The sequence below is a fragment of the Homarus americanus genome, unplaced genomic scaffold, assembly GCF_018991925.1.
Source record: "Homarus americanus isolate GMGI-L3 unplaced genomic scaffold, GMGI_Hamer_2.0 scaffold47967, whole genome shotgun sequence".
In the NCBI taxonomy this organism is placed as follows: Eukaryota; Metazoa; Arthropoda; class Malacostraca; order Decapoda; family Nephropidae; genus Homarus; species Homarus americanus.
Genome location: NW_024731965.1, coordinates 2497466 through 2515994, shown reverse-complemented (window position 1 = coordinate 2515994; position 18529 = coordinate 2497466). Strand labels below are relative to the sequence as shown.

At 37.5% G+C, this 18529-nt stretch overlaps 1 protein-coding gene across 1 annotated transcript in view; it reads left to right on the top strand.

Annotated features, from left to right (window-relative positions):
* Positions 1-18529, top strand: part of LOC121868133 (kinetochore-associated protein 1-like) — a 34675-nt gene that overhangs the window by 707 nt on the left and 15439 nt on the right. Inside the window, exons 2-20 of the mRNA XM_042368438.1 lie at positions 1048-1170; positions 1340-1575; positions 2873-2986; positions 3757-3880; positions 5321-5487; positions 6339-6541; positions 7387-7552; positions 9738-9914; positions 10589-10736; positions 11495-11656; positions 12430-12650; positions 13100-13203; positions 14420-14592; positions 14719-14961; positions 15718-15924; positions 16236-16369; positions 16708-16828; positions 17302-17436; positions 17786-18117. Coding sequence (XP_042224372.1) covers positions 1048-1170; positions 1340-1575; positions 2873-2986; positions 3757-3880; positions 5321-5487; positions 6339-6541; positions 7387-7552; positions 9738-9914; positions 10589-10736; positions 11495-11656; positions 12430-12650; positions 13100-13203; positions 14420-14592; positions 14719-14961; positions 15718-15924; positions 16236-16369; positions 16708-16828; positions 17302-17436; positions 17786-18117 — 3290 coding nt within the window. The remainder of the gene's footprint in view (positions 1-1047; positions 1171-1339; positions 1576-2872; positions 2987-3756; positions 3881-5320; positions 5488-6338; positions 6542-7386; positions 7553-9737; positions 9915-10588; positions 10737-11494; positions 11657-12429; positions 12651-13099; positions 13204-14419; positions 14593-14718; positions 14962-15717; positions 15925-16235; positions 16370-16707; positions 16829-17301; positions 17437-17785; positions 18118-18529) is intronic.

Below are 18529 nucleotides of genomic sequence, written 5' to 3'. Positions count from 1 at the left end.
ATGTCACTATGGGAATATATATATATATATATATATATATATATATATATATATATATATATATATATATATATATATATATATATATATATATATATATATATTTTATTTTACTTTTGGACATAGCTCCCCCAAAAGTTATAAACAACTGAAACATTTAGTTCTCGCTCTTCTGGGTGAGGGAAAACACGAATAAGAGTCGTCTAACCTAACCAAACATAACATAATCCCTAGCTGGGGGCTCCGCCCCAGGACCACTAGTAGGCTTAGCTTAAAGTAACCTAACCTATTAATTTCCAACTAATATAAATGGGGCTCAAAAGACTCAAATAATGAGCTAAATGTTTATAACTTTTGGGGCGCCATGTCCTGAAGTACAATACCTTAGAAGTGGAAGGACCAGGGATAGGTTCAGGGTCATCGACCTCCACAGTGCGGGCGCTCAACAGACGTAGGGAGAACACGGTGATTATATAGGACTTCTATAGCTGGTTTTCTGGCACCTTCGCGGTGTAGATTAATATAACCTTTTACTTTCTATGTTTATTTTTTCGCCCCCTAGGTCCCGTTGTGGGTCGATGACCTGTGCCCGGGTGGGCTATTCCCCGTAAAAAAAAAAAAAGTTAAATAAATAAATAAATAAATAAATAAATAAATAAATAACATGAACTTGGGTTATCAGGTATCACGTGACCCGACAGTGGCGTTGAATGGTTTTCACTGAGTCACGTGATGGAGCTCACAACACAGAGTGATCACTGTCGGGTCACATGATACCTAACAACTCTCTGGATCATGTTATGTCTTTCTGTAGCATTAGGCTACATTTATGCACAATATTAGGTACCTAACTGATATAGTTTGTAGTGTATAAAATATCTACTCATGCAAATCTGTAACAATAGACTGTCATTAAGAATAAGCTTTATATTTTATAAATCATATCTCATAATATGATATAACTGCTCCTTGTCACTCTGTTTTGCTCTTTAATAACACTGTTCACTGTTGTCAATACATACAGTAGATGATCCATTTGTGTGACAGATGGTTAAGTGGGAGGCTCTGGATGCTGAGTGTGATGATGAGACGCGTCAGGCTGATGACCTTGGTTCATTAGCTTCCTTATATGAGGTGGTCAAGTTAGCTTACCTGCAGCCTAATGATGAGGTAAATCACTCACTGTTTTCTGTTAAAAATATTACTAATATGAGTTAGAAAAAGTGATAGAAAATTTGGATGAAATATTATAATTATTGAGATTTTTTTAAGATTTCATGACTAATCATATGTGTGCAAAATCATCTGGTCATGTTCTTACACCAAACTTTAATTACAGGTCATTGGGTTACCCCAGTTATATGGCAGTGCTGCCTGGGGTCATGTTGCTGTGGTACTTGACTGTACCATATTTGTTTTTGGGGAAGGATGTTCTTCTCTTATCATGCAACTGGCTTTAGATGTCCCCATAGACCTGGCACTCTGGATCCCTCAAGGGGAGTTTCTCATCTTAGGAGACAATACTGGTGGTGTCCACTGTGTCCATGTGCAGTCACAGAGAGTCTTGATCACTAAGTAAGTTCACTCATGTACTGTATGTATACCTGCATGTGTGTGGTGAGAGAGAGATACGGTTTATTATAATGTTCTTGTCACATATGTAAATAAGGTCCATGAAGTCTGCTGCATCATATTTAACCTTAGAGCTTAGATTCTGATGCTAGCTTATCTTGTCAACATGTACAGTACGTAGTTAGACTCCACCTCTAAAGGAAAAGTTCTTCTGGAAGATATGTGACTAAATTTTGTTGGCACATATTTTGGATCATTGTCTGATGGTGCACCTTAAACCTTACCATCATCATTTCAGAAATCTCTCTTGACTTGTTTGACTTTTCACCCCAGAAATAACATAACTAAATGAGAAGGTTGTTATGCAAAGACCTGTATGATCACTTTCTAAAAGGTCCCTTGAATTTAGTCAGGAATAGAATTTATGGGGAACTGTTCTTCACTGATTTGAGTATGTGTGCTCACTAAAGCATTGTTTTATGACTCATGAGAACTTGATATTAGGGGCTGGGACCAACTGAGATAATTAGATAATTAGTGACAGACCCCAAGAGTGATAGAGCCCATTGAAGGGGTTGTTATGTTTTATCTGGGCAAACAATGATGTACAACAATAACTACATGACCCATTTCCTGTTTTGTTGATCAACCAAGCAAGTTTGAAGGCATTTATATCATGAATTTTCAGCTACACCTCACAGGAAATATGTGGTTCCACCGATAATGCATTTTAAGCTATATTTATGTGTTTAACCAAGCCACACAATCCTGTGTTAGTATTTAGTGAAAGGTTATTAAAATGATGTTGCAAGCATTAAATACTGTACGGTACAGGCTAACCGATCTGATTTACCAAAAAATTATGATGTTCATCACATGGATGTCCTGCACTCTTTCTTGTTCAAAGAAGAACATGACAGCAAAAAAGGAGTCAGCAACATCAGACAGGTCACCCTCCTGGCCTGGCTGGTTCACTATACAGTACAGTACAGTGTAAGACAATAAGTGTGCTGATTATTCTGTGTGTCTTTCTATTCAAAAGTTTCTGAAATCTGTTCAATAATTATTTGAATTTCACAAAACTTAGTACATTATGGTGTGTCTGGTGCTATGGAGGCTTCACTCTTTAATTTTTACCAAGTTGAGATCTATTGTGTATAAGTCATGGCTGAGGGATATGTCATCTTCATATGATGATGACTTAACTCTATGGTATGAATGTGAAGTTGTTAGATGGGATTTTTTTAATGTTTATTGTTATAATAGATAAATGTACAATTTTATATGACTATATTTACAGACATCTGCCACTGAAGACGACTGGTGTTAGGCTCTTTGTTGGGGGAGAGTGCAGGCAGTCAGAGGATGGTATGGTGTCAGCCTCCCTGGTCACTACCCACGGTGAAGTCGTCAGGTATGACACATCAGTCTTTCTGGTGTTGTAATATATCAGGGTTTTGGAGCTATAAATTATTAGCATTATATCACTACATAAACCAGGAAAGTAAACAGCATGAATTGAGCACATTGTTCCTCACTCCAAGACTGAGGTGAAAAAAAGTATTTACGTGTTCATTATGGCTGCCACACCACCTCAAGAAGAAATAAAAAGTTTGTAGCATCTCGTGTTATTTGTACAGTAAATCTTGTCACTTATCCCTTCTCATGGTACAGTATCTTCCTGCCAAGTGAATATCTAGTAGCATGGTATGAAGGTTAATACAGTATGAATATTTAATTTATTTAGTATTTATATCTCAATCACAAACTGGGATCCAAGAGTCTGGCCCTACAACCTGTTGTCTTATTGGTCATACAGTACAGAATTACCTGACCTGGCTTTATGGACTCATAAGTTGGTGTTTAATTCTCTCAATCTTCACTTTTGAATTTTATTAACTGACAGGTAGATGTGGAGATATTTTATACAGTAATCATCCATATATAAATAGAGTACAGGAACTTGAAGTACAGTATGTAGATTATTTGTTATTTATTCTGTACTGTATTGTGGCTGTATATTTTATTTATTTATTTATTTATTATTTTTATTTTTTTTAAAGTAAATACTCATTGAAAATTAAACTCTTTCATGTATGGGGAATTTTTCTTGTCTCATTTTATTATTAATATGTTTTTTTTTGTTTTTTTTAGAAAGAAGTAATTTACTATTTTAAATTGCAGATGGGAAAACATTGATTCAGAGGCTGTGTGTGACAGTCTACGTGTGGGTGATAAAGAAAACCTGAAAGCTCTTGAGGCACAGATGACCCTTGCAGTTGATGATATTGATCTGGGCGGTTCAGAGGTACAGTATTGTGCTCCAAGTTGTCAAATTGTTTATGAAAAATATTATACAGTATTCCTGTTTAGTGAATTAAAAACTATGATTAAGTTTATGGTGTTTGCCGAGGAAGACTTGGGGTAGCGGTGGAAGACAGGCGTAGAGAGTGACGAGATGTGGTGGAAAAAGTAGAATTCTGTTTGCATACTATCCTCATACCTCCAACTTCCTTACCCATTATATAGTGAACTTCTGTCATCCAATTTGTTTCATGATATTTCTTAACAATTTACTTAACCTATTGAGTTATTAAGTTTGTTCATGTTCCATTGAATTGTTCGTGGTCTAGACTCATTCTTTGTAATAGAGTAGTGGTAATGTTGACTTATAAATGGACAGGTGTTTGTGTTTCTCTCTGTAGGGGGGTTCCTGAAGTTACTGCCACCTACAGCCTATCTTCACTCTTTAGTCTAACTTCCCAATATTCTTTTATCCCAACTGTCACCATTTCAGTTTCAAGATGTGAGTCATTAATACTGAAAGAAGCCTAATTCAGCCAATGCCCTTAATAACCAAACCAAAGCCCTCAAACACCTCTGACCCTGTTGCAGTAGTGTACAGTAGTTTAGTTATATAACACCGACGAGAGGCAGTGGTAATGGTGAGGAGGGGGTAAGTAGTTCAGCTGCTTGGATTCCAGTGGAGAACAGAAGCCTTTTGCCTTTTGGGTTTTCTTAGAAGTCAGGCTGGGGTAATTCTCCCATATCCAGGTGACACATCTCCCCTCCCCCTCATATCAATCTTGCTGATTCTTTTTTGGCTTGAGCTTGTAATCTGGGTAGAAGTTTTGTCTCCTGTGACATTCTGTGTCTAGGATATGTTTAGGTCTCTTTTTTCTAGTTTACCTTTGCTTCTCCTCTCCCTCTCAGTGTGATGGTTATAGTATGGGAGGACAGATTTATAGAATTACGTAGTCCTGATCACTCTTGTCAACTCTCGTAGTAGACTAAATTGCTTAACAAATGCATTATTAGTCTTCCAGCTCCTGGCTCAACCCTAGAATGAGGTTTCTATAGGAGTTCTTTCATTTTACATCTATCAATGCAAATGTATAGTATAGTTATATTGTGTTTGTTGAAGATAGTTTCTAGATATTTTTATATGTTACTTACCATATTCATGACAAGCGCGGTGGTCGAGTGGATACAGCACTTACCTCTTGTTCCAAGGATCAGTTGTTCGAGTCCCAGTTCACCTAGCTGTAAATGGGTACCTGAATGTACAACTTGGGGAAGCAAAGTCGGTCGAATGCAGTACCGACCATGCTGCCTCCTTGTGTACCGAAGGTTTAGTATACAGCGTGCGGTATCCATGCTGTTCCTGACTGGCAGTCATGCCTATGTGACTCACTTTCACCATTCATAAAAAAGATTTAATACTCATCAGGATTATATTTTTCCTCAGGTAACAACTGCAGAATGCATTAATGATAATTCCTGGGTCTGGTGTGGTGGCAAGTTGGGGCCAACATTGTGGATCTCTTCAAGCCTCCATGATCCTTCTCAGTCACTTACCTGGCAGTTCCCACACAACCCAGACTGCTTTCGGGTCATCCCGGTGTTTGACAGTAGGTCAGTAAATAGGTTTGTTTCATTTACCCCACCAACCTAGCCCTTAACATGTGTCCCTTCAATTTGTTTTTCTCCCTGTATCAATCTTCTAACCTTATTGGAATGGTTAATTCTACCCAAATAAGAGTTCATCTTTAAAAAAATATATATATATTGAGTCCACATAAACTACAGATAGGTATTATGAGGGTGACATCAATACAAGGCCCTCACATTTTATGATTTGCGATTAATGATCTCAAGACACCACAGGCAGCCTATGGTTTACAGTTTGTTAACCTCTATGACAACGAATCTCATCGTGTACTGTACTGTAGTGGTGAGGTGCTGCCAGTCTCTCAACTGGACCTAACACTGAGAAATGGGTCTGCAGTTAATATAGTTATGTATAATGTAAGCCTATCGAGTATGACTACTGCATATACTCACCAAAGGCTTTGGAAACTCTTTAATTTTGGTAACTAGAACAGTTATGTAATGATTAGCTTTCTCACATGCTAGCAACTAGAGCTATTAGGAAAGGGTAAGAAAAAACTATAGTTCTAGCAGCTAATGATTCACTGATTCAGAGATAAGTGCTGACCTCCAGGTGCACTTTGGGGTTTTATGGGTCAGGGAGATACAGTTCTTGATATTGCTGTTAGGGTGAGTGTGAATTTTACCTTCTGTCAGGTTCTTCTACATCTTTGTGATCATGGATAGTTTGGCGGTACAGGTATGTATTTCCTTTACTGTGAGTCACTTGATCTATTCCAGGCTATAAAATGAGATTCAAGGAGCAAATGCACCTGTACCATTTACAATAACCTTCAATGATTTTCTCCTCCATGTATGTCACCAAACTGTTGCAGATACGTCGTGACATTGGACTCTGCAGGTAAACTTACAGTGCTTTGTGGTGTAACTGGAATAACTGTGTGGGAAGTGGGGAGTGATGAGCCGCCAGTGCTGGACGTATCACTCCTCCAGGGCGATGACCATAATATCCAGCTCCTCCTCCTGCTCAGAAACCCCGACTCTGGCGGTTGTTTGCTCCGTATTGTGTCTTTTCCAGGTGAGTCGCCCGGGAGGAATTTTATGGGTAATCTGTATTTAAGTTCTTTATATTAATTTATTGACTTTTGACTAGGAATAGCAGTATATTTTACTTTCAGATGTTGTGTCAGTAGTTGTAGACAGTTATTTAAGTCTTCTCATTTGGTGCTCACTGCCCCTGTTATCACCAGTTGGGTACATCATACTGCATTCATATCTGTTGTAATCCCATACTGGTAAAGCCATTAGTAAAGACATGTACACAAACAAAAACTGTCTGCCCACCTGGATCCAATGTGTTTGGAAATGAACACAATGTACCGCACTTCTGGTTCGGTTGTCAAGAATCAGAATTGTTCGTCCGTTGCGTAATATTGTGTTAACGAGAAAAGGGACTTATTATTGTTGTTTTTCGTGTGTACATCAATCAGTTACAATATACAGTACGTATAAGATGGATTGAAATATTTTTTTATTTATTTTTCACCTCTGCAAATGGGTCTGTTATCAAAAGCAAAATACTTGCTGTTATTAAAGCTAATTATTTGTTACAGCAACATGTCACTTGGAGAAGAGCTACTTGAATTTTATACACTTGGAATTTCAGACTGAGAAAATAAGTGGGTAGAATTATGATGGTACAATACACAAGGGATAAGCAGGATTATACCAAATTTTACTCCTGGAGGCCATAAGCAGTAGGGATAAAAGTGTATAATTTCACTAAACATATCTACCTGTGATAATGAGTTTAGGGAACAACACCTGGAAACTTTTGATAATGTAAAGGAGAAAATTCTCTCTCTCTCTCTCTCTCTGTTATGAGTGTAAACTATTACTGCAGATGTGATTATTTTTTTTCAGGATTTGTGACCGTTTATGAGTTGAGTGTTAACAGGGATACAAATCTGGTAAAGATTGGAGAAGGAGCAGAGTCCATACTGTTCTTAGAGCCAGACATGAGCCCTGTGACCTGTGTTACTTCAAGCCTTAAACTTAAAAGCATAGTGGATGGTGTTCCTGAAGCAAGGTGAGTACAGCACTGTGTTGGCACCAGAAATCCTTGTTGTTACTTCTTGGTGAAGCCAGAGGGAACTGAAATTGGCCCAATCTTTGACCTACAGTTTATTCATCTCACCATAAGTAATGTGTTATGTTCAGTCATTCATGTTTAACTAAGTGTAAAGCAACTTGGTTCCCTTTCTTCCTCAAACAAGTTTTTTTATCTGAATGAAAATGATAATTAGTTAGCTGTATATTATTTTGTTTTCAGTTTTCAGACTTTTTCAGTGGCATATGAACCTAAGCTGTTGCACCGCCAGTAAAGTTATTACCAGAATCAATCAATCAAATCAATCTTTTTCATGATAACTTTTTCTACATCCATGTTGCTTTTTGTGAAGGAAGTATCCCATATACAGTACAGGAAAGCCTCCCATAACGACAACTCTACTAACGACGATTCATATTTAAGACCCTGGTTAATTTAGGACCCAATTCAATTTATGCCATAATAAGTAAATCCTGATATGTATTATAAAAAAAAAAAAACTCTCTGCACATGGAGACTGCCGGGCTTGTGAGGGTGGTCCCAGCATCACTAGTATAAACAGTCATTGCTGGTGGGCCTTTTGTCTTCACGCATCTGAACAGGAAAAGGGGATAAACATTCTCAGTTTCTTACTGCATTTTTTGCGACCCTATTCAACATGAGCAAGCGAGCGAGTGATGGTAGTGCTGGTTCAAAAGCTGAAAGAAAGTGTTTAAGCTTAGCCGAGAAACTAGATGTGTTAAAACGATATGAAAAAGTTGAGAGGTCTGTGGATATTATATAGAGCATGCAATGAATGTTATTATTTTCTGAATTGGATCCATTAACAGAACGAAGCATTAAAATTAACAGGGACATGAAAAACACATATGACCTCTTCGTAAAGATGTTTAATGAGAAAAGAAAGTAGCTGTGAAAGGTTTTTTAGACAGCTTTATTATTCAAAGGCCTAAACCATCAACTTCAGCTACACCATTAAATTCAGCATCATAAGCAGCTTCAGCAACAACTTCAGGTTCAGTAACAGTTTCAGTAACAGCTATGATATCTTTATGGAAAGCTTCAACTTCAGCCAGAGTTGAACCTGATTGACGAAATCATCTGAGTAAAAACTCGTACAATATTCATTGGCTGTCCTTATATTTTACATTAGTAAGTATTATTTAAAACATATATGAACAGTAATAAGTGTTGCTTTTATATTCTTATGTAGAGAAATGACGATGTTTTCACATGTACGCACTTACATACGATGGCGTTCCCAATCTATTTTGTTTATTCTTTACCGTTAATAGTTAGCTACTTCTATTTTTCCATTTATTAACATTACTTAACACATACATATTCATTTTTTTACATTAATTTTACTACAACAACAAAGAGGATCTTGATTATTCAGTTTCTTATGTAGAAGTAGAACCATCGTCATTTGTCACTGGTGTTGTAAACGTGAACGAAAACAATGCCGTCTCGTCTCCTCGTGTGTTTTAATATTCTACGTATTATTAATGAATTGCATTGTTCATTTCACATATATAAACATTAATTCAATCAAATACATATTCAGCAATAAACACTAATGAAGCTTTTGTACATATTCTTAAGATAAACGACATGGTTTCCTTGAGGGCACAAGTATACATTGCCGTTCCACTATCATTCACCTTTTTTCTCTTTAACATCAATGGTTACTTTTACTGTACATTAAATAACATTAATTAAAACATATACTGTATATTTTTTTACATTCATTTTACTTTTGCAACAACCAGGGTCTTATTTTCTTGTTTCAGACGGATAACTGACCTCATGGGTGTAAACACTGACAACAATAGCATCCCATCTCCTCTTGTGTGATCTTATTATTGATTTATATTATATAAGGTGTATTCATAAACAGTATTTAAAGTTATAGTTTGTATTTTTCATTAATTGTATTTTTTTAGGGGAAAAGGTCAAAAACCACACAAAAGCTATGAAATGGCCACACTGGGGAACGCACCTCATTATTATTGCTTTATTTTAATGCTAAGTAATGATTCACGACACGATGATTCACCTTACACTACCGTCGTTATTCTAGGCTTTAGTGTATTGTTAATTACTTTTGTGTAAGTACAGTAAAGGGAATACAGTATTTATATTAATTTTGTGAACGTTTCAGACTGGCCAAACTCTTGATGAAGCGCAAATTCAAGGAGGCTGAGGATTTTTGTGGCAGATTTAGGTTGAACATCCAGGACGTCCATAAGGCCCGGGCCAAGTTTTTGTGTGACATGATGAACCCCTGGATCACCTCGGCTCAAAATATGTCTGTGATTGAGATTGAAGGAAGTGGAAGGTACACGTTGTATATTATTATTATTTCTATTAAGTATGATTCAAGGAAGGAAGGGTAATGAGAGGGATGAAAAACAAGTCCTTTGAGTTAGAGCATTTGAGGAACCTTCAAGCCTAAAACCTCTACATGTAATTCTTAAGTTTTTGGAATGTCCGTGAAGCAGCTGACTGAATGAGTTTATAAAGTGAGTTTACTCCAAGATAATTATGTCAAAACTAAGATGAAAGGCTTTTGAAGAATGTTTTTACCTGAAGGGAGGAAGGTCAGTGGCCTGTGTAGGATCCTTCCATTGTTCTGATAATTTTGTCAAGGGCTATTTTGAAGCCCAGTACTGTTCTTGATAACAACTTGAGCTGGTAGACTGTAGACTGTTACTTAGGTCTACCATCCTCTGTGTGAAAAATTATTTACTTATGCTCGTTCTGCATTATAACTTCGAGTTTGTAGTCATGTCCCCTCGTGTTGTTGGTGTGTGACATCACCAAGAAATGGCCCAGGTTCACATTTTCCATCCCTCTCAGGATTCTGAATGTTTTAATGAGATCTGCCCTTGTACAATAACTGAAAGTAAATATGAATCCTAGGAAATATTGAATGGTTTACCAAGTGCAAAACAGAATCCTTATTCTGTTAATCTGTGTTCACTGTAATTACTTGATTTTTAAACTTGTCAGACAAACTGAAGAGCTGTTGGCAACACTAGGAAAGATCCAGGATTCAGAATTTGTGACTTCACTCTGCATTCAGGCTTCTTTACCTGACTTGGTTACTACGAAGATGGTTCTCAACTATGCAAAAGGACGACTTGTAAATTCAATTAAGGTATATGTGCTGCTCCTAATACCTAACTTTCACAAGCCCATGCCTTTTACAGTGGTGGGTGACCTGTACCAAACTCATACAAGGGCTCCCTATTCACCAGTTTATCTTTCTGTCTCTCTAATTACAACCAAGCATCACCTAGCAGCAGTGGCACCTTTTGACATCATATTTTTAGAGTCATTCACATATTACACTGTATCTTGAATCTTTATCCTCCTAATACAGAAGTGCTTCCCTTACCCTATCCTTCCATCTCCCGAGTTTTCACCTCTCATTCACATATCATCTGAGCTGGCTATTCTACTTTGCCTGATGCTGCTCACACTTCCCTCTACTTTATTCATATAAAACAGTACAGTACCCTCAAGGATGTCATTGCAGTTAGTACTTCTGATTTCTGCCTGACTCAGTCCATGTAACAGTGTTGAGTCAATGATTCCCAGGACAGCATTCAACAATTTTCCATTAAACTCTTATATTTTCTCTAATACTTCCCACATTAATCATCTATTTACTCTATATTAACCATTTTCAAGGTAATTTCACCCTTAACTACTGTGAATTTCCATAATGAACTTGTTGCCATATTCACCCTTTGATTCACTGGTTATATTTCTGTTGAACAAGTATTATGTGAAAATTCCATTGACATGCTAAAAGTTGTGGTCATGTGTTATGTACAGATGTATTTATGTATGTATGTCTTATAGGTACAAGCAATTCATCGTAGTTCAGGTTTATTTTGTTAACTTTTCCAGTCAGAAGAAGGTGACCAGTTGAGCAATCTGATGCAGCGAGTGAGTGAGACCACCTACCGTCTCCAGACATTTGAGAACATCTTTCCGTCCTCAGATATTCAGCACTGGCTTGTCTTCTCCTCCTCAGATATGCTGGTGGAGTTTGTTGAACACTTGGGCAGGGTAAGAATGTGAATTTTAAATGGTTTATCCCAAAATTTATTATGTAGACTGAGATATGTAAAATAAGGGGGGTTGCCATAACAGCATCGATAAGCACATATATACAGTGTAGGTAGGCAGGTAGGTTGGTGTTATGGAGGGCATCCAGCCTTAAAACTTACTTCAACCTGAGATGCCATGCTGTGAGGTAATCATGGCTAACTGATCAATGTAAGTGTGGAAAATGGCCAGAAAACAGTGATGATAATAATGATGAGTTGAAGAAAAAAAATGGCATATCGATGTCTGCTGCAGGTGAGTAGTGATTAAAATAGGAGAAACACCTGGATTAAGAGGAAGGTAAAATGAATAGTGAGAGAGTATAAAAGATTAGGACTGTACTTCACCATAAAGGAAAAGGTTGACACTAAGATGTAAAGGAAACAAGAAGTTGCATTGGAAGTGAAAGGGGTGAAAACACTTGGAGATAATGATTAAGGATATATTGTGAAAGGAAGATGGGGGAGAATATCTTGAACAAGGGTGAAAGAAATGTGGCGAGTTGAAATAGGAGGAAGAGTTGAGAGGATCTATAAGTGTATTTGGTAAAGTTCTTGGGTGAATGTATACAGTAATCATCATAGATAAAGAAGGGGAGGTGGGGAGCAGAGGAGTAGAGTATTGTTGAGACATGAAGTTGGTGGCCATTAGGAAGGTCTTCTCTGTATGGCTTCATATTAGTTACTATTAATGTTTTACAGTATAATAAAACTTTTGGTTATCATCATTGACAGGGGAACTTGGATTCTGCATCAACGTTGTGGCATCGACATCAGTACGAGTTTAGCCACCAGGTAGACCAACTGTGTGTTTCTCAGATCTTGGATGCATTTCCGCATAATGTACCTTCATCAGTACTCTGCAACTGGCTGCCAAAGAATGTGCTATCTGACTTGGTGAAGTTCTGTCCCAGCTCAATGGAGATCATTGCCACCTGGGGAGACAACAGAGTCAAGTGAGGAGTATTAAAGTATTGTTACACGTTCATTGTTTTTATCGGTGTGGTTTAGGACCCAAAATTAAGCAGTACCAGATGTGTCTTTAACTTTTAACTACAGTACTACACTATCGGTTAAAATGTGAAATATTATCTCCCTAGACACCCACCCATTCTGAAGACATACTGCACTTCCCTGGTCACCACCAAGTACTGTACCTCATGAGATAAAAGATCTTTGAAGCCCTAAGTTAGGGGTTTTAATGTTGTAGGGGATTTTTGAAGCTGAAGATTGTAGATTTGGCACAAGTAAATTGGTTTGGTAATTAAATTAATCGTCAGTTGTCTTCTCAAGCAAATATTGTAAGGTATATTTAAAAGATCTTAGAAATTAGAGAAAGATAGCCGTAAGAACTAAGTAATAAAACATGTTAGCTAATAGATTTATCTTGTGTTGTGGGTTGCAGGAGGCTGGAAGTCCTGGAGAGAAGTGCTTGGCCTTCCAATGGACTAACACTTGCCAATACCATTATATCAGTGTTAGAAAATGTGGCTGCTGACTTCCAGGCGGGTTGGTATTAATGAACATTTTTATCATTTTATTATTTATTTATTTGTTTGTTTATTTATTTATTTATTTACACTATTTAAATTTGATATAATTCCTTCACTTGTAACATTACCATCTGGGTGAAGAATTTAGATTTAATGGTAAAGAAATACAAAGTTGGTCAGCTCTGTATAGTTTGGTAAATATATACTGTATATATTTAGTAACTTTGTCGAGATCATTCATAGTTTTGTCCTTTATGAATCACCTAAAGTAGCCCATCCAAGAGCCCACCTGAAGTAACCTCTCAGCATAATCAGCCTGGAGTTGTATCGCCCTGAAATTATCATCTAGTGACTCCGGGCTGAGTAGTGAGGGCTAATCTTGTGGTGGCCCATAAAGGCTGAAATTGCCTGTGGTCTCGTTGATGTTTTCTGTCTGTCTCAACTATATCACCTAGTAAACTGAGAGCATGATACTGTCATTAACTGCTTATCTCACCTAACCTAACATAACCTAACCCACTTTAGGCTTGATGTATTAAGTATAAACAATTGTATCAGAAGTATAAGTAAATAATCTTTCCCCTCCCCAATCTCTAGCCAGAGTATGAAGATTTCCATGTGACCTAACCTAACCTAACCAAACCTTCAATAAATATGAGTTCTGGCATTCCTGTTATATATATATCGTGAATCATATACTGTACTGTACCTTAAGAGACTTAACAAAACGGAGAGGTGAATGTGTTAGAAAGATTAAACTCTAAGACAACACAGTTTTGAGTCGAGACAGAGCACTGACGAGTCCTGACTAGACCATCTTGTGCGACCAGATCAAGTGGTGTAAGATAGACTGACCATGTAGCTAAATAAAGTAACTGGAGAGGCCCGAGAATATTATGCTGGGCAGAGTAGATGAATTGGAAGACCTAGAAAAAGATGGAGTGATAATATGAAGGAAACTCTGAGAGGCATCGTGTGGGTAGCAGTGTGTCTGGCTGTGGCCTGAGAACCAACTGAGAGAGAAAGCAAAGAAGATTGTTTTCAGGCCCACAGATGTGTCATAGTGTCATTGGCTGAAATGTGTGTAAATATTGTAACCTACAGTTGGCATTGGTGATTTTGGTAGATATTGAGGTTTGCCATGTTGGCTTTATTAGAAACAAAAGAAAGTAACTAAACGTGTGACTAAGAAGTAATGTACAGTACATCTGAACCTACTTGTTCTTCATTAGGTGGCAACATTGAAGTACAGATGGCAGTGCACGTTGCTCAGTGGAAGGCTCACTCCCCATCTTCTGCTCTGTACCACCTTCGACAAACAGCTCTTGCACTTCAGGATCTGCAACTCCTAGCAAATAAATTTAGAATCAAGATAGAATTCAATCAGTATATACAGGCAAGTACTGTATCATCATGAAGAAATAGCAAATGTATACTGGTATTTGTAATGAAATAAATATAAATTTTTTTTCTTTTATTGCTAAGTATTTTTCCTCTTATCTAAAATTTTACTTACATTTTTACACAACAGGAAAACAAAGAGGCAGTTGTAGCAGCTTTACTGGACTGGTTAGTGTGTGGTGAAGAAGTCTCCCCCTTAATGGATGACTTTGTACGGTCATACTTGATACGTCATGAGCTGGATTATGATGGTACTCTGGCACGCTATGTTCTGGACACTTTGGCCTCTGCTTTCCAAGATTGGTGGGCCTGGCAAGAGGCACCATGGGAAGATAAGCTGTATGCTGTCATAAATATTATGTCTGATGCTCAGGTGCAGTACTGTTGTGTATTTTATTAATATTCATTTTTTGCTTCATAGAGCATCATTATTATACTCTCGGCTGACATGATTTGGGGGATATTTTATATTTGTCCTCCCCTAAAGATTTTGTTACTCACATTAAACAGCTAAGCTTCATACACAAGGACATAGGGTCTACCATTGTTATATTTTTGCTAAATGTTAAATTAAAGGCTTTTGAAAATGTTCATAATGGTACTCCAGTCAGGAGTGACATATGGATCCATGGTTTCTCCAGTAAACTCTTAGACCATAATAACTTGCAGGAATAAGAAGATAACACTCCCACTGTCACCAGTTGCTCAAAATTATTTAAAGGTCATTCTTTGCCTTAAGGAATGGGATTGTGATGAGTGTAGCTTAATTCTTTCTGCTGCCTATCACATCTTAGTTGACAATGTCATAGACCAGGCTCACGGGAACAACCTCCTCAAGGACACACATGTCACTTTGACTCTGTATCTGTCCAGCATTAAGTTCATTCCTCGTTAACACTCAGGTTAAATGGGATGTATTAGTTGCAGATTGCCTGTATTGGTTCCAGGATGTTTGGAATGATGGTCCCTGAGTATCCAAAGTGGTTCAAAAATATCATAAGTGGAAGATAATATTGCCAGAGTTGATATATGTTCACTTATCCCCTGATCTTGTTTATATAAAAGCTATGGTCTGGGGATATGACATACTCAAATGCCTTGCTGCTGTTTTATATATAATGTATTTCAGATTCGTGCCCAGTGTATTGTGGAGTGTGTACGTGTTGCTCCTGTACCATGGAGTGAGGGAACACATGCCATGTGTAAGCTGGGACTATCCCTCAATACCTCTCTTAGTACTCAACTTGAGGATCAGAGGCGCTTAGTAGATCTAAAGTTGGTATTACGAAGATATTCTCTCCATCTTACCAAAATTGATGATCCACGGAATTCTGTGGTTAGTTATTGCAGCTAGTTTGTTTTTTGTATCTTGTGTAAATGTGTAGTTGTCTGTAACCCTCCCCCCTCTTAAGACTATGGAGGGGGTGTATTGAGTGACTGCTGTCCTTTCATCGTAAATATTAAGTCAAGCTCCATCCAGGGGCCCTTCTGTGTGTCCATGTAACTACTGGTAAGAATCTTCTGTGTACATGATGGACCTTCACAGAGTGGCTTGATGGGAAGGAATGTGAGAAAATGCTTCAGAGATATTGTCTAAATGTTGCTATTGTTCTTCTATTTATTCATGTCCATTTTCCTGTGTTGCAGATGATGTTACAAAATATTTTATCCCATGATGAAAAGGAAGCCATGGATGATGCACTATGTGTGGTTGCAACGTACAAACATCTCTCTCGTGTTGATGCGTATTTTACCCGGGCCATTTATCTTCTGAACACGAGGTGTGTACTGGGGTTTGCTTCTGTTACATGAGGCTGTCACAGTTCAATAGGGTTTGGTAAAGTCTGGTGATGCTTTTTGTGAGAATGGGTTCAGTAGTGGCTGTAAGAGAACAATTCTTCCCTAGTGAGTTGCAAGTGTCCGACTGACTCAAAAATTAATGTGACATCTTTTTTCACATAAATATGAGGGTATTGTAATTGTTTAAGCATTTTTTGTGGGCATATAATGGAAAATTGTGAATACTAAATGTGTAAATATTTTACTTTGGTTATATACATTAATACCCATACTGTAATCAATGTTCTTATGTTAATATTAAATAATTTTTGTTTGACAGAAATGTGGAGGGAGTGAAGACGCTTCTCCACGGATTAAAGGACTCTCTACAAAAGCAGACTTGTCAGAAGTTGATTATTTACTTCACTCAAAAACTTTTATTTTCTCCAAGTGGTCAGAAGGTAAAGTGTGACTTGAGTTTCATTTTCTGAACGTTCTTTAGCCTTCTGGACCACTGTTGCTGCTGTGTGTGTTGCAGTCTTTAGATTTATACCTTTTGATATCTCTCATGTTCTTGATGTTCTAGGCACAAATTTTCTTTTAATTTAGCTGCCTCTTGGTTTACTTACAGAGTTAATGCATCACTGTACAGTATGCTTTCCAGTCATCTCCATCTGATGGCTTTGTTGGTCATCCTTGGTCAAATTACAGGTTGTGATATAAGTTTGTGGATAATTTCCTCTCCCAAAGTTTCCTGACCAACCAGGTGATGTAAGTGTGGCTCACTGGCTACAGTAGGATGTGTTGGGCCACTTTATGGACCCAGGTAACTTACAACTTCCTCTGATGATGGCCACCTTCCCTACAGCTAACTTCCACTGATGATGGCCAACAATTAAGGCTAATTTCATCTTTTTTGGGGGGTATTTTACAGGAACAGGAGTCTTATAAAGCTGTGACTGGGGGTATGGTGGCCCTTGAAAGTATCTTAAAGAAATGGCACCATAAGACTGGCACTCCATCTGATGAAGATTTTTTCACAACTATTCACAATCTTCACACCATGCAGGTAAGTCTTAGTGTATGTTACTTTTCACACTACTCTTTGGCACACCTCATTCTAAATAAAGGCTTCATCTGTTTCTTCAAATTTCTGCCATATTTCAGTCAATTCTAATGTTTGTTTTTTTCTCATTGGCCACATCATTCAGTATTTACCCCCCCACAGAGGGATGTGCATTACTTGATTGATTTTTAAGATGCTCAGTCACATGGTCATATTATATTCAAGATGGTACATTTATGGTATTTCATTTATTGAGAACAAGATCCCAGGTGTCCATTTAGTTAGTGTTGAACTCTAGGGACGAGATGGATTCTTGTACTGTCTATAAAACTTAACTATATTTCTGTTTCAGGAAAAGTATGATATTTACCCAACACTGAGGGAGCTGGAAGACAAAACCTGTTGCTATAAAATTCTTAAGGATAAAGTAAGTGATTGGTACAAGGAATATGGCCTTGTATGGGATACTGAAGAGCAAGCCATAGACACCAGAAGTTGTGACCCAGTAGTGACAGACACCAAAAGGCCTGATGTCAACAAGGAAGAGAAAGACACCAGTAGAGGGTTAAACCATATGCAGCAGCTTGCCTTCCTCTTAGATGTACCCAGAGGTGATTTATTTTCCCTCTTGGCATCATTAGCTGCTAAGAACGGTAAATTGAAAGAAGCCGTTCATGTGTGTAGGTAAGTCTGATAAATGTCCTACCGGGAGGATAGTATACTTCACTGTAGTAGCTTTGCCCCCTCAATACATAAGTATGCATGTATGTATGTATATACTGTGAGAAGCCTGGGTCCACGTAGTCATGGGGTCACTCCACACTGGCTTGGTTATAGAATAAGTTTTTAGGGTCAGGCCATTATGTAATTTACTGTGTATTCAGGAAAAGGTGTTGTTTGGATCAGGTGTTTGCATAAAAAAAATTATAAAAGATTTTGTAAATGAGAAAGAATTGTCGTTTAAAGATTTGGAAAAAGATTCATATAAAGTGGATAAAACAATTAATTGGGTGACTTTAACAATAATATAGGATACATGGGAAAATATTGAGTTATTTATAGTTTGTATGAGGTGAATAAAGTGTGTGTCAGGGTG